Source organism: Schistocerca americana, chromosome 11 (genome assembly GCF_021461395.2).
Source record: "Schistocerca americana isolate TAMUIC-IGC-003095 chromosome 11, iqSchAmer2.1, whole genome shotgun sequence".
In the NCBI taxonomy this organism is placed as follows: Eukaryota; Metazoa; Arthropoda; class Insecta; order Orthoptera; family Acrididae; genus Schistocerca; species Schistocerca americana.
This window is the reverse complement of record NC_060129.1, coordinates 99,116,507-99,132,472: the sequence shown is the minus strand read 5'-3', so window position 1 is coordinate 99,132,472 and position 15,966 is coordinate 99,116,507. Positions and strand designations below refer to the sequence as shown.

Here is a 15,966-nt window from a genome sequence, read left to right as displayed (position 1 = left end):
GCTGTGATAGTGCTACCCAAAACAACAAGGGGTGCAATCCCTCTCCATGAAAAACAGGACCTCACCATAACGCCTCCGAATTTTACTTTTGGCACTAGACACATTGGTAGATGACGTACACCTGGCATTCACCATAGCCACACTCTGCCATCGGATAGCCACATTGTTTACCGTTACTCGTCACGCCACACAAAGTTTTCCCACTGTTCAATCGTCTAATGTTTACACTCCTTACACCGAGCGAGGTGTCGTTTGACATTTACCGGTGTGATGTGTGGATTATGAGCAGCTGCTCAACCATGAAATCCAAGTTTTCTCACCTCCTGCCTAACTGTCATAGTACTTGTAGTGGATCTTGATGCATAGCATGTAAGCTTTCACGGCCGGCGTCTTCATTAATTAAGACTTCCGGGCTGAATTGCCGTGGTCCATATATAAAACTTCTCCTTCCTGACGTTTCGTTGCCGGCTGCGGGCAACATCTTCTGAGGTGAGTCGGCGACTGGCTCCTAGGCGCTGGTGGTCCCACTTATATAGAGCGCTTAGATGGCGCCACCACTCGTCACGGGCTTTCGACTTTAAAACTATCTCTGGCTAGTGCCATTTCTCTCGATTACAGGTAATCGATTGTCACTTCGTTGGTACAAAGTCGATCGCCATATCTTGTCTAATTTTAATCCTTCTTTTTTCTATTGTAATTATTTCCGTGCTTGTAGATGTCTATAGCTTCTCTATACATGGGAGTATAATAATGTGAGGTCCTAGCTATCACGTTTGTCTCACTAAATTTTATTTCGTGATCACCGTCTTTGAAAACGTGTTCCGCTACAGCTGATTTCTCAATGTGTCCCAATCTACAGTTCCTTTTGTGTTCCGTTAGGCGAGTATTAACACTCCTTTTAGTTGTTCCAATATAAACCATGCCACAGCTACACGGAATTTTATACACACCTAGGGTAGCTAAGGGGTGTCATGCATCTTTCACCTAATTTTCTTGGTAGGTCGAAAGATTGTCGCCACTTGAAACTTGGCCAAAACTTTACCAATACGGTCCGTGATGTTATGAATAAATGGAAGAAAAACTTTTCCAGCCGACGGTTGTTGTTGTCGTGTGTTTTCGGGCACTTTTCTTCTAGGGTGGAGTGCTCGATCTTTCTCCTTGACAGTATACCCATTTCTCTTGAAAGCTGTTTGCAAATGGCTTAATTCATCTTGCAAGTAAATTGGTTCACAGATGTTATTAGCTCTGCCCACTAAAGTTTTTATGACTCCTCTCTTCTGCCTAGGATGAAGATTCGAATTCTTATGTAGGTAACGATCGGTGTGTGTGTCTTTCCTATATACCTTGTGCCCTAAAGTCCCATCTGCCCGATTAATAACCAATACATCCAAAAAATTTAATTGTCCATTACTCTCTTTCTCCACAGTGGATTGTATCCTTGGATGAAACTGTTTATGTGCACCAAAAAGTCACTCAGGTCCTCTTCAGCATGATTCCATATCACAAAGGTGTCATCCACGTATCGATACCATTTCAAAGAGCTTTTTTTTTGGTCGACTGCAGCACCTGTTGTTCGAAAAATTCCATAAATAGATTAGCAATGGCAGGGCTTAGAGGGCTACCCATGGCCACCCCATCAATTTGTTCATAGAACTCGTTGTTATATTAAAAATAAGTCGAGGACAGACAATGTCGAAACAAAGCTATTATATCAGTAGGAAACATATCCGCTATGTAAGAAACAGTTTCGTCAACAGGGACCAGGGATACTGCATCGAAACTGACAAGGATGTCACTTGGACTAACTGTGATCTCCCTCAGTTTTTCGATAAAATGCATGGAATTTTTAATATGAGTGTCAGTTTTACCTATATACGGCTGCAACGAAGAAGCAAGATACCTAGCCAGCTCTTGAGTAGGAGCCACAATGGCACTTACTATCGGTCTCAATGGGACATTGGGCTTGTGTATCTTAGGTAACCCATACAGTCTAGGAGGGTAAGCTTCAGTTTTGCAAAGGTATCTTTTATCTTCTGTAGGAATGGAAGAGCTTTTTATTAATCGCTGGGTAGCACCTAACACTTTCGTTGTAGGGTCCTTTATCAGTTTTTTTAGGTGGTAGGATCCAAGAGGTCACTGATCTTTCTGTGTGATAATCCTCACTCTTCAGCACGACAGTAGCATTACCCTAATCAGCAGTAAGTACAATAATATTCCTGTCCGCATTAATCTCCCGTAACGCCTTCCTTTCTCCTAGGGATAAATTACTGCTGGATGGCTAGGCTTTACGTAATATCCTGGCTGTGTCCATCTTGATTTCATCGGCAGAATGCGGTGATAACAGGCGAATCCCTGCTTCTATATTGGCAACAATATCCTCAGTGGGAATCTGTGATGGAGTGATAGCAAAATTTCCTCCTTTCTAAAGAACAGAGACTTCCTCCTTAGATAGTTCTTTCCCAGACAAGTTGAGAACTGTATGGGAATTGTCTGTAATCAATGTTTCCGGTTTTTGTAAATGCTCAAACTTCTTCTGCCTATTAGAAGACACTTCTGCGCTAAGTTCCATAGATCTAAATGTTAATCTATCCACCTTATTCCAATCACCCAACCGCATAGTATTGCTAATACGTAAATGAAGATTTAAGAGTTGACTACTAGTTACCGTAAGTCCTCGACGTGTTTCATCGATCCGCTCCCGCAGCATCGCCAATTCCATGCGTAAATAAATAGGGTTCGGTTGCGCTGTATGGAACATTCTTCTCGTCTTCAAAAACTTCGGAACTGTCTCAGTGTCACGACAACGTAGCAAAAAAGTGTGTGAACAAAGTTGTTGAGCTTTCTTCTTACGTAGGCTCTCCAGTCGTCGTACCATAATCGACATATCCTCCCCGTAGAGGCGTCTAATCATAGCATGTAAGCTTTCACGGCCGGCGTCTTCATTAATTGAAATTTCCGGGCTGAATTGCCGTGGTCCATATATAAAACTTCTTCTCCTTCCTAAGCGCTCTATATAAGTGGGACCACCAGAGCCTGGCAGCCAGTCGCTGGCTCACCTCAGAACATGCTGCCCGCAGCCGGCAACGAAACGTCAGGAAGGGTAAGAAGTTTTATATATGGACCACGGCAATTCAGCCCGGAAGTTTCAATTAATGATCCTGATGCAGTTTGGAATTCCTGTGTGATGGGTGGGCATGTTCACAGGGTTTGCCAGGGGGCTGCTTACTACAGATGCTACTGCTTAGGGGACTGTCTACAGTGATAACACAACCGCCTGAGGTTCTCACACAGTTATATACATAATGATTCATTCATATAAACTCAGAATGTTGTAGAATGGCAATGCACTGAAACCCTGCTTTCAAACAGACGGTCTTCATGACTAATTTGTAAGGTACATGAACACCATCGAAAGCAGCATCTGTGTTAAATACACCAACAAACAAGGAAATAGTTTCAAAATATTTAAATTCAATTTGTTTAATACAACATTTGATTGACAGTCCAATAAATAACAGCAGGAGTGCAGAAACTGTGCATGTGTAGCGACACAACTCACCAGAAGTGAGAGACGGACGCAGCATCAAGTGGTGGACTGTGACGGGCAACATTTGGCTGTGAAGCTGCAGCAGGAGTCCAGCTGTGGCCGCTGCTGGATTGACGGCAAGTGCTGGGAGTCGTCTCGCTCCATGTGGCTGCAGGCATGCTGCGCACAAAGGCACTGCATGGGTGGGCACGTTAACGGTGGGGGGGGGGGGGGGGGCGGGGGACTGCCTACTGCAGGTGCTATTGCTGGGGGGACTGTCTACAGTGGAAACACAGCCACCTGAGGTCCTCACATACATCCTTCGTATTAAGATTTTTAATGGTCGCTAATGGTGGCAGTTATAAGAGTCGAGGGACATGAAAGGGAGGCAGTGGTTGGGAAGGGAGTGAGACAGGGTTGTGGTCTCTCCCTGATGTTATTCAATCTGTATATAGAGCAAGCAGTGAAGGAAACAAAAGAAAAATTCGGAGTAGGTATTAAAATCCATGGAGAAGAAATAAAAATTTTGAGGTTCGCCGATGACATTGTAATTCTGTCAGAGACAGCAAAGGATTTGGAAGAGCAGTTGAATGGAATGGATAGTGTCTTGAAAGGAGGGTATAAGATGAACATCAACAAAAGCAAAACGAGGATAATGGAATGTAGTCGAATTAAGTCAGGTGATACTGAGGGAATTAGTTTAGGAAATGAGACACTTACAGTATTAAAGGAATTTTGCTATTTGGGGAGAAAAATAACTGATGATGGTCTAAGTAGAGGGGATATAAAATGTAGACTGGCAATGGCAAAGTTCAAAATGGCTCTGAGCACTATGGGACTCAACTGCTGAGGTCATTAGTCCCCTAGAACTTAGAACTAGTTAAACCTAACTAACCTAAGGACATCACAAACATCCATGCCCGAGGCAGGATTCGAACCTGCGACCGTAGCGGTCTCGCGGTTCCAGACTGCAGCGCCTTTAACCGCACGGCCACTTCGGCTGGCTGCAATGGCAAGGAAAGCGTTTCTGAAGAAGAGAAATTTGTTAACATGAAGTATAGATTTAAGTGTCAGGAAGTCATTTCTGAAAGTATTTGTATTGAGTGTAACCATGTATGGAAGTGAAACATGGACGATAAATAGTTTAGACAAGAGGAGGATAGAAGCTTTTGAAATCCAATTTAGTATTGGAAGGCAGTGTGGAGGGTAAAAATCGTAGAGGGAGACCAAGAGATGAATACACTAAGCAAATTCAGACGGATGTAGGTTGCAGTAGGTACTGGGAGATGAAGAAGCTTGCACAGGATAGAGTAGCATGGAGAGCTGCATCAAACCAGTCTCAGGACTGAAGACCACAACAACAAGAACAACAATGGTCGCTACATACAAAACTATCCACAAAGTCATTTAAAGAAAATTAAAAATATTTAAATACATACAGAAACAAGACATGTCCACACCCCTCGCATTAATATTCTGTTGTTGGGCCTCCTACTTCTAATTCCGCTTACTGTTTCCTCAGAAGCTGTTTCTTCCAGAGGTGGTCGCTGCTGGACTGACAGCAAGTGCTGGGGGCCGTCTCGCCCCATGCGGTTGCTGGCATGCTGCACACAAAGGCACTGCATGGGGGGGCATGTTCAAAGGGGTTAGCAAGGGACTGCTTACTGCAGGTGCTACTGCTTAGGGGACTCTCTACAGTGGTAACACAACCAACTGAGGTTCTCACACAGTTATATACACAATGATTCATTCACATAAACTCAGAATGTTGTTGAATGGCAATGCACTGAATCCCTGCTTTCAAACCCAAGCTCATCAAGACTAATTTGTAAGGTTCATGAACACCATCCTAAGCAGCATCTATGTTAAATACACCAACAAACAAGGAAATAGTTTCAAAATATTTAAATTCATTTTTTTAATATAGCATTTGATTGACATTCCAATAAATAACAGCAGGAGTGCAGAAATTTTACATGTTTAGCGACATAACTCACCAGAAGCGGGAGACGGCTGCATCATCAGGCGGTGGACTGTGTCGGGCAACATTTGGCTGTGAAGCTGCAGCAGGAGTCCACCTGTGGTCGCTGCTGGGCTGACGGCAATTGCTGGGGGTCGTCCCTTCCCATGTGGCTTTTGATATCCTGCGCACAAAGGCACTGCATGGGTGGGCACATTCACAGGGGAGGGGGGGCAGGGGACTGCCTACTGCAGGTGCTACTGCTGGGGGGACTGTCTACAGTGGAAACACAACCACCTGAGGTTCTCATATACATCCTTTGTATTAAGATTTTTAATGGTCACTACATACGAAAAGTCAATTAAAGAAAATTCAAAATATTTAAACACATACACAAAACAAGCCATGTCCACACCTCTTAGGGTTAATATTCCGTTGTTGGGCAATTCCACGTAATGTTTCTTCAATATTTTTTTTAACTGACATGATCCATACACTTATATTCACAAAGATCCATTCACTTAAGGGGACATTGTATGTCCTATGCCGCCAATGTTAAATTATCGAATTTTGTGAGCCATTGTTTTGGAAACTATTTAAAACATCAATTTACAATGTTCCATAATTATTGAATGCATTTTTCTAGATATACTGAACTATAATTACTAGTAAAATTATATTGTGGGGCGTGTTATCTATTTTTTTCGAACACAAAACAAAACAACATGGGATATTTTCATTATTCTATTTCCATATATATTGAATCTCACATTTGCCATGCTGTCAAAATTTCATGTCTCTACCATCGGTACTTTTTTAGAAAATGGTCATTTATTGCAAAAAATGTAGTTTAGAGATATTGAGGTTTAAAACTTTTTTTATTAAAAATTCTTATATGCACTTACATTTCTGCGTCTTTTATGCTCTAGAATTGACCTGTCCCACATTCTGCGTCTTCTTCAGTGTCACAACAGCCCAGTGCTTGCCTCCTCCTTCTCTTTCTTGCTTCTTTTGTCATTTGCTGAGCAGCTAACTCTGCTTTACATACACGAAGCTCATCCAGTTCCTGCAGTCCTTTAGCTGTATTCTGTCCAAATCTAACCCCTAACTTCTCCAGAACTTTAAGTCTTTCATAGTTCACACCATTAAAAGTTATTACAGCCTGAGACACTGCTAACTTTAGAGTCATAAGAACAACAAATACATTTTTAGGCACCTGGCACCACACAACATTATTGAAGGACTCATTCACATTCTGGGTCTTCCCATGTCAACACTTCTTTAGTAGCTCAGGATTTTCCAAATCTCTGTAAATAGGTCTGATTGCCTCCATTACTGCCAATGGAAAAGAATGTTTATGTGTAAATTCATGCAGGGTACCAAAAAACTCAGCTTGCCTGTATTTACACCAAGTATTTGGTGGCTGTGGATAGAAAGCATGACGCGGCCTGTCATCGGTGTTTTCAAGTACTTCAGCAGAAAATGCAGGTCTCGCATATCTGTTACCCGCAAACTTACGTTTCTTGAAGTTACTTTTACGCTTAGTCATTTTATTTACTTATAAAAAGCAACGTAAGTTAACCTACTACAAAAATAGCCGGTAATCACACCACTTTCAACGAAAACTAGTATCAGAAACAAAGGACTGATTTGTTTATTCGTAATTCCAACTTCTGAGACGTAGCAGTAGGCACAAATTAAAGCAATTCACAGCCTTCTAGACTGTGTAGTTCTCAAGATACGACTCCTCAAATATGGCAGTACATGTGTAGCCCCAAAATTTGACAGTCACACGTCAACATTCAAAATATTATTTGAAGGTCTCACAATTGTCTGATTTTTAACGTATTGTATATCAAAATGTTCTGGAAAGTCCAAAGTACATTATGGAGTAGAAAACAGAAAACATCAAATTTCAACGAATTTCACGTACAATGTCCCCTTAAACTCAGAATGTTGTTGAGTGGTGGTGGTGGTGGTTAGTGTTTAACGTCCCGTCGACAACTAGGTCATTAGAGACGGAGCGTAAGCTCGGGTTAGGGAAGGATTGGGAAGGAAATCGGCCGTGCCCTTTCAAAGGAACCATCTCGGCATTTGCCTGAAACGATTTAGGGAAATCACGGAAAACCTAAATCAGGATGGCCGGAGACGGGATTGAACCGTCGTCCTCCCGAATGCGAGTCCAGTGTGCTAACCACTGCGCCACCTCGCTCGGTGTTGTTGAGTGGCAATTCACTGAAACAAGACTAATTTGTAAGATACATGAACAGCATCGAAAGCACCATCTACGTTAAATAAACCAATAAACAAGGAAATAGTTTCAAAAACACTTAAATTCAATTGTTTAACTATGTGATGACCTCAACCCACAGGAAAAATAATTATCAAAATCTGAACTGTGAACACATCCCAAAATCTAGTTGGAAAACCACACTCTTTGTTATACTTCTCAATTGGCCACGATCCCACTTTGTTTATGAACTGAAAACTCTAATAATCACGAGAAACTGCGCTGAAATTAACCTGATCTCACAAAATTATGTATATATTCTTTGAAACTTCAAAGACATCAAAGACAATATCTGAAAGGAATTAGAAAAAGAGACAAAATTTCGTGAATCACAGACAATACTGTTAATAACCCCATGAACAGGGGGGGAGGGGGTTCACCATACATCTACCCACTTTTGAGTATAACCAGCGTCTCTTAATACTACAACTCGTAGCAATACAATATCAAAAACTTTTATTACTGGGTAAACAGTCCCTATGTGATTTGACAGCTGACATTTATAATTCCCGCTCACGTCAGGAAATGCACCAATACGGGAATAGCGGCTTTTACGTTATTGGTCAGAACGCAAGGAATTATGGCGGTCACCATAATTTTCGCGAGAAGCCATATTTCGCGACAAAATACTCTTATTATTGTTAATTAACAATATTCAATCTGTAAGATGTACGCCTGACACTAGACTGGTGTCCTTCGACATCGTCAGCCTTTATAGTAATGTCCCGGTTGATGAAACCATAGACCTTGTAAAAGAGAATCTTCTTAAGCATAAAAAACTAAGTGGAACCCAGATTGCGGAACTCATTGGTTTGCTTAAGGTCATTTTAAAATACAATTATTTCACATTTAACGGGAAAATGTATGTACAGCCAGATGGTTTAGCAATGGGTAGCCCCCTCGCCGGTATTCTAGCAGAGGTTTTCATCAATGCCTTGGAAACAACATTCTTCAATTCAAGTTCAGAATTACGCCACAATATCCGCTATTATGCACGTTATGTTGACGACATTTTCATCGCTTTTGATGGCACTGATCATGAGTTAGAGCAGCTCTTCAATGCTTTCAACGGTTTACATGAAAAAATTTCCTTCACAAAAGAACTTCAAAATGATAAACGTGAACTTAATTTTCTCGATTTAACAATTTCCATACAAGATAACACCTTCCATTTCAATATCTTCCGCAAAGAAACGTATTCAGATAATGTCATTCCTGCTGACTCAACTCATCCAAAATCTCATAAACTGGAGTTTTTTCATTCCGCCATTCACCGAATGGTAACCACCCCTTTATCACCTGCGGATCCACTGAAGGAGTTGAATGTCATCAAAGCAATCGCTGTTAATAATGGGTACAACCAGAACATGATCGATTACCTGCTCAATAAGAAAATTTCTCAAAATTGTTCGACTTTGAGCAATAACCTCCCCACAGATACCACAGAAACTAAAAAATTTATTTCCATCCCTTTCTTGGGTAACATATCATATAGGATTAAACGTCTTCTAAATAAAAAATATAACTGTAATGTCTCCTTCTCTACAGATAATAGTTTAAAAAGAAATCTTATACAGTCGGTAGAGATTGCCAGCGATTGGTTTTCTAATTCAGGTATTTACAAACTAACCTGTAATAACTGCCCCTCATACTATATTGGTCAAACAGGCAGAGCCGTGAAAACACGATATAAGGAACATCCATTAGGTAAAAAAGGAGCGAATATTCACAACTCTACTTTCGCTGAACACCTCTTGATAGCAGGCCATACGCCCACACAGTTAGAAGACACGGTGATCCTACACAGACAAGTCAAAGGACGGAGACTAGATCTGTGGGAAGAGTTATTTATTTTTAAACATCTAGAGCTCAAAGACGGTAATATACTGAACGATCAGTTGAACCTTGCCTGTAGACAATTCTTCGAAGGTTTTAAACCCGTACTGTTTAATATATAACATTAATGTTGATAACCTCAGTGGTCTATTCCCTCAGGAAGCTATAATGCACTTTCAAATCTTTAAGCTCACTACCTTTTATGTAATGTGGTATTCTCACGATGTATGGCTGCCACTACATCGGCCCTCATGTCATTTTCTCTTATTCTAAAACCTTGGCTCCCTGAGAATGTATATTAACTGGATTGTTGACCAGGTTTCGTTATTTATGTCTTAAGAGCCATCACTGATTATTCTTAAAGTTTTGATTTATATACGATCTATGGGCTTCACTAATATGATAGTATAACTTTTATATTCTGGCTGTATATGCCACTGCATGTAACTTATGGCGTAAGCGCCACCTGCCTTTTTGATATATGTATCTACGTTAATGTTTCTAAGGCTCCCACAATGTCATAACGGGAGTATTAAATGCTTTCCTTTTATTTATTGTCACTCTATCTAAGGACGCAATTAATATGGATATTTTACATGTTGCTTCAGTACGCCAATCGGCACATAGTTCGCGACCTGAGCGCCACCGGCCCTGACTGCAGTGCTACTACGCTGGCCGATTTTACTCAGTCGCTTATGCGCTCTCCAACTTCCATGTACTTATTTTTATATGTCTGACAAACCCTATTCTCAGGGCTATATTTTATTTGGACTAATGGACCTATGCAGATGTTTGTAAAAACGATAATGACATATCACTCCATGTTAATGTAATACTGTAAGTACCAGGAATCCTTCTCATATTTTGTAATACAAGATTCTCCTAATATATATTAAACTCTATTTTTTACTTATGTTTCATACCTTTTAATATAAATTACGATGTTCATTGTCCTCAGGCCGCCTTCTGAAGAAGATAGATTTAAATCTATCGAAACGTAGGTAAAGATTACTTTATCCTTTGCAACTGGTCGGCTGTTTTTAATCCAACTACAATAATTTTGACATGCAACGAGAATTATTTCTAATGAGAGGAAGAATTTTATATTTACTTGTGTTTCAACAATGATTACCAGGCAACTTTTAATTCACTGATTGTAATTTTATTTTCGTTAGCAGAAAGCAAACATAAACTAAACAAAGAATTTATTTAAATAGAGTCTGTAATTCTTATACTTTTAATAGAGAAAGAAAGTTTCTAGGTCAGGGGAAAGCGTTCGGCGAAATCTCTTAACTTTTTGTTGCATTCGAAGCGTTGCGTTGTGCAGCACGATATCGGCTGGATACGATGATGAGTGCAGGATACAGGCAGTTCCGCTGGTTAATCTTCTCCGGCGAAACGCAAATAAAGTTCCGGCACAGTTGTATCATTAGCCCCGTGGTGATTAACAAACCACAAGACGCCGGTATACGACCGTTGTTGACATGTCCTCTCTTTCAAAGTGCATGACGTAGACGTCGCTCATTTTTACACTTTATGCCCTGTACGTGACGCTATCGTCCATAATTACACAGTTCATCACATTCATATAGTCTTAGCAACAAATACACAGTTCATAGAATTGTTATTGTGTGTGAAGCACGCCGTAAACAATGTCCACTCTGTTCTCGCGTTTCAAACTTCGACAACGTCATTAAAAGTCATTTATATTCCACAGTTAATTGAAGTCTTCACTTTCATGGCATGATAGAATGTGATGTACAACAGTTCCACCACCCAAAACCAACACCAGCAAAGTTCATTCGCATAAAAGCACTGTTCGTGTCGGCGACAACAAAGTAATGTTAGCGGCACTTTCACAGTCCGGTTTATTTGCTCTTAAAGTTCGCTGGCGATGGCATTACATACCGCAGTGGTAAAGAGAATTAACAATCTGATAGTTCGGTATCAGAGTCCACACAATTACGTATGCTTTTCATAAAACACAGTACTATTCTCCCGCGCACGCTTCACAGACACACCATCCACCATCCCCTCTACTACACAACAACCTTTCGACTATTGATATCACTATCGCTGTCCCCTGTCTATACATCTTATATCGTTATCATAAATTACATAAATCTTTATAAATGTTATTGACTGCATTTTTCACCAATTATAATATTCCAAAAGAGAACTTTACAAACTGTACCACAGGTACAAAGCAAGAAACATACTTATCCATTGGCAAACGAAATAATTCACAATTACATCTTTACATTTAAAACCCACAATAGAATGTTACATAATCACAATTAGAAATGCCCATATGAACAAAAGGAAAAAGAATAGAAATCTAAAGAAAATCACGAAAAAAATTTTATATGCGTAATTAGTAATGCCTTCACAACATTTGATTGACATTCCAATAAATAGCAGTATGCGTGCAGAACTTGTGCACGTGTAGTGACACAACTCACCAGAAGCGAGAGACGGCTGCATCGTCAGGTTGCAGAGTGTGTCGAGCAACTTTTGGCGGTACAGCTGTGGCAAGAGTCTGGCCGCGGTCGCTGCGGGTCTGACGGCGAGGGTGGTGGGTGGTCCCGCCCCATATGCTGGCTGGCACGCTGCACACAGAGGCACTGCGTGGGTATGTGTGTTCCCAGGGGGGCCAGGGGGCCGTTTAGTGCAGGTGCTACTGCTGGGGGGGGGGGGGGGGCGTGGTCTGCCTATAGTGGTGACAGGACCCACACACTGTCTATGACACTAGTGTGTATGCTGTATGAATGACTCACCAGTGAATTAATGAGTTTGGACATTGCTCCTCCAACATTCCCCCTACGTGGATCTTAGCACAGCTAACATCAAATTGTTGAAAATGACGCACAAACTAAAGGTAAATATAAGGGTCAACAGTATTACTGGACTGACAGAGGTATGATACTACAGAGTTTAAATACACCGCTGCATCAATACTCATAGCCGTTATTTCTGAAGTCGACACCCTTGTCTGTCAATGTTTAATAACCACACGGGGATGAATGAGGTATCATTAGAAAAAAGTTTTTACACCACTTTGTGACACTGCATTCCGATTTGCGGTAAACTTACCATTTTTGGAAAGTTTCAAGGTAAAAATGACTTTTAACTATCGTGTCAATATTACAAATACTATTTTATTTGATATAAAGTACTTATTAACTTGAAAATTTGTACATAGCGTTGACACAGACAATAATTGTGGTAACAAGGGTTGCCCATTATCTATGCCTGTCGTAAAAGTTCTCTTTTATAAGCGGATATACTTTTCGAAATGACAAGCGTATTTTTCATAGTCGCAAATATATGCCTGAATCTTATTCTATAGTGCACTTATGTATTACTACTACTGTATAAAGTATAGAGTACAACTAAAATTAAAGATTACATTTACGACAAATATCGTAATATCCTATGTAAAGGATTTTGTTCAAAATTATGTGCAAGGAAATGTATATACAACGATGTATCATAAATTCTTTTTTACCATCAAAATCGCCAAACAGTCCTGTGTTTGGACGAGTTATTTTTACACCAAGTTTCGGCATCTCAGTAACGCAGTTTTTGTCAAGGCTTTGAAGTACACCTCCAGTGACCAATTCACAATATCCAGATACTGATTGCTCCAGTATGCAAGTATCGATATGTCTGATGGTCTGTACGTGGATTGCCTAGGGTCCTGAAGATTGCATTATTGTGGTGCCGAAACTGGTTGTCTGAATAAAATAACTTCTCAAAATGTGTGACTGTTTCGAGGTTTTCCTTGGTGAATATTTGACCGACCACTGTCCCGATTATCAACGGATAGACAGAGATATGAATTCGGTTCACATGAAGGACGTTTTCTCCTCAACTGCACAACTTCGCTTATCCCAATGACTACTCTTATTTCAAATACTGTCATTATACAAAATTATAAAAGTATGAAAGTTTTGCGCAGATTGACTAGTCTTACAGAAATTTAATGGGCACTGACGAAGCTATCTCAGACATTCAGATGTGCTTGATGCAACGCAATGCTTATCAAGCGGTGTTCAGAGAAATGATAGCTCATTTGTCAGGGACTCGTCTATAAGAAGAACAGACAGTAAACTGGAGGACAGCAGATTTTAAAGTCAGCAGGGAAGGTAAATCATAGAGGTTAGAGGAGTAGCAAGGTAAGGGTTCATGACGTAATGCAGCTAAACCAGTGGGATATTTAACTATCATTAAAAGCACTGTTACAGAAATTTAAATGTTTCAATAGAGCTAATTGACGTGGGCAAGAGAGAACTCTCCCTCAGTGGGTCAACTCTAACCATCATCCAGTTGCGATGTTGATTAAGTGTATGACGAAGACCGCTAAAGGCAATGTGAGTATTTTAAAACCTGATACCTGATCCGAGAGTGCTGTTCCAGAAAAATAAAAAATCGATTTCATTGATGTATTCAGAGTAATTATAGTTGGTATGAAGTAGCTCACGAGCAGTAGAATACTCAGTGTTAATGAAAAAATGACAGAGGCCCGAAAGGGCAATGGAAAAATTATAATATAATCTGGTAAATTGAGCTGTCAACTTACTGCCTATAGAGGTTGATCGATTGATGCTATGATAGGTAACTGGACAACTAATATGCAACACTGAGATGATGAAGACTATGATGGTCATAAATTGCAACAGGTATCCTATAAAATATCAAGTTCTTCAGTATGTTGCGTCTTGCAGCTCTGAAATATTGAAGAAAAATTTTTTAATTGTTTGTGCAACATTTACTAATTATTTACTGACGGACTAATTTCGAGCTTTGCCCATTTTCCAGAGAACAAAATTTGTTATGAATGAATGCATCAAATATGGATCATAAATGTATAAGTCGTGCTGTGCTCCAGATGGCAACTGCTTATGTATCTGTGTCTGGGATATACCTGATATAATCACGCTGTAGTTGCAGCTCAGATCTGCATTAAAACATCCCATAATTGTAGTTATACCCTACTGTGGCATGTTAATGTAAGAGTATAATATATATTTATCTTAATCGTTGTACCTTCGTTATCCTGGGTGATCTGATACTGGTGATAACGATGTATCATATATAGTATAGTCAGCGACGGTGTGAAAAGTTTGTAACGGCGTTGCAGGTTAGGTTGCGCTGAGAAATAATTGTCAAAAAACAAATCCACTACGTTGGGCTGCTTCCACGTTAATTAGCGCTGAAATTAGTCAATGAGGTCGTTGCTTCAGCCAATCCATGCGGCCCGCCAGAGGCGGTGTCCTAAAACCGGACATGACAGCGATACAAAAATTGGATACCGGACGATAGGATCGAACCCAGAGCCGAAGGCTGTCCAGTCTCGGGAGCGATGATCTAGGCTGCGAGAACAGCTGACACTAATTTCATCTCGTGAGGCCCTGGAATTTGCGTGCACAATGGGCTGATTGGCTATTTTCAATGGTGATTAACTCGGAAAGGGGTGCAACCTTGTCGAATTTTATCTCGACAATTATTTCTCAGGAGAACCTACCATGCAACACCGTTCTAAGCTTTTTAGATTGCTTCTGACCACACTGTGTAATGGAGAATTTGTTCCTGTGGGATTTCAATGTGTGTCACACAAGTGTTATCGTATATTTAACAGATACTTATGCAAAGAATTTTATTATATGACCCCATTTAATCTCTGACATATTCAGTATACGTTGTGGTTACATTAATATCAAAGACTACATTCAATGTGAGACATAGTTTTCATTACATTAAAGGTGAAAAGTAAGTCCAAGCATTATTTAAGAGAGAGTTATTATTTTATTCGTATTTCAGTGGAATATATATATATATATATATATATATATATATAAAAGAATTTTCAGTGATCGCTTCCTCACCGCTTATTTGGTGAGTGACTGATGCTGGCTGGAGTGCGTTTCATAAGCCGATTAAAGTGAATTTTTTTGCTGCACATGTCTCTCTGTGCCAGGGGTAAGCAGCTACACCCCACTTACAGCACCTCGTTTACTGGATGTCTTGTGTACACGACCTGAATGGAGACCATACGCTTCTCTTTGGAGCTTGATGTATTTCATATGATGGACCTCAAAAGTTGTAGCAAATTACCCCTGTATTTCCCGGGGAGATGGGGGTGGGGTAATAAAATAATTGTGCTATGGTAGTAACTGGCACACTGCACAGGTGTTCTACACAAGTGGAAGCCGGTTAAGCTACACAGAAATCTACGGTGCTGTCCTGTTGTGTGACAGACGCCTGCTGTGGCTGTGTGGAAGGAACGCCAGATGACGATTACACTGACTGACACGTCGCACTTTCAACACAGTGTTTCATTGGTGTGAGACG

At 40.4% G+C, this 15,966-nt stretch overlaps 1 protein-coding gene across 1 annotated transcript in view; it reads right to left on the bottom strand.

Annotated features, from left to right (window-relative positions):
* Positions 1-15,966, bottom strand: part of LOC124554008 (poly [ADP-ribose] polymerase tankyrase-1-like) — a 44,830-nt gene that overhangs the window by 7,100 nt on the left and 21,764 nt on the right. The window contains exons 4-6 of the mRNA XM_047128030.1: positions 12,075-12,221; positions 5,524-5,670; positions 3,560-3,706 (exon numbers count right to left, since the gene is read on the bottom strand). Of these exons, the coding sequence (XP_046983986.1) occupies positions 3,560-3,706; positions 5,524-5,670; positions 12,075-12,221 (441 nt within the window). The remainder of the gene's footprint in view (positions 1-3,559; positions 3,707-5,523; positions 5,671-12,074; positions 12,222-15,966) is intronic.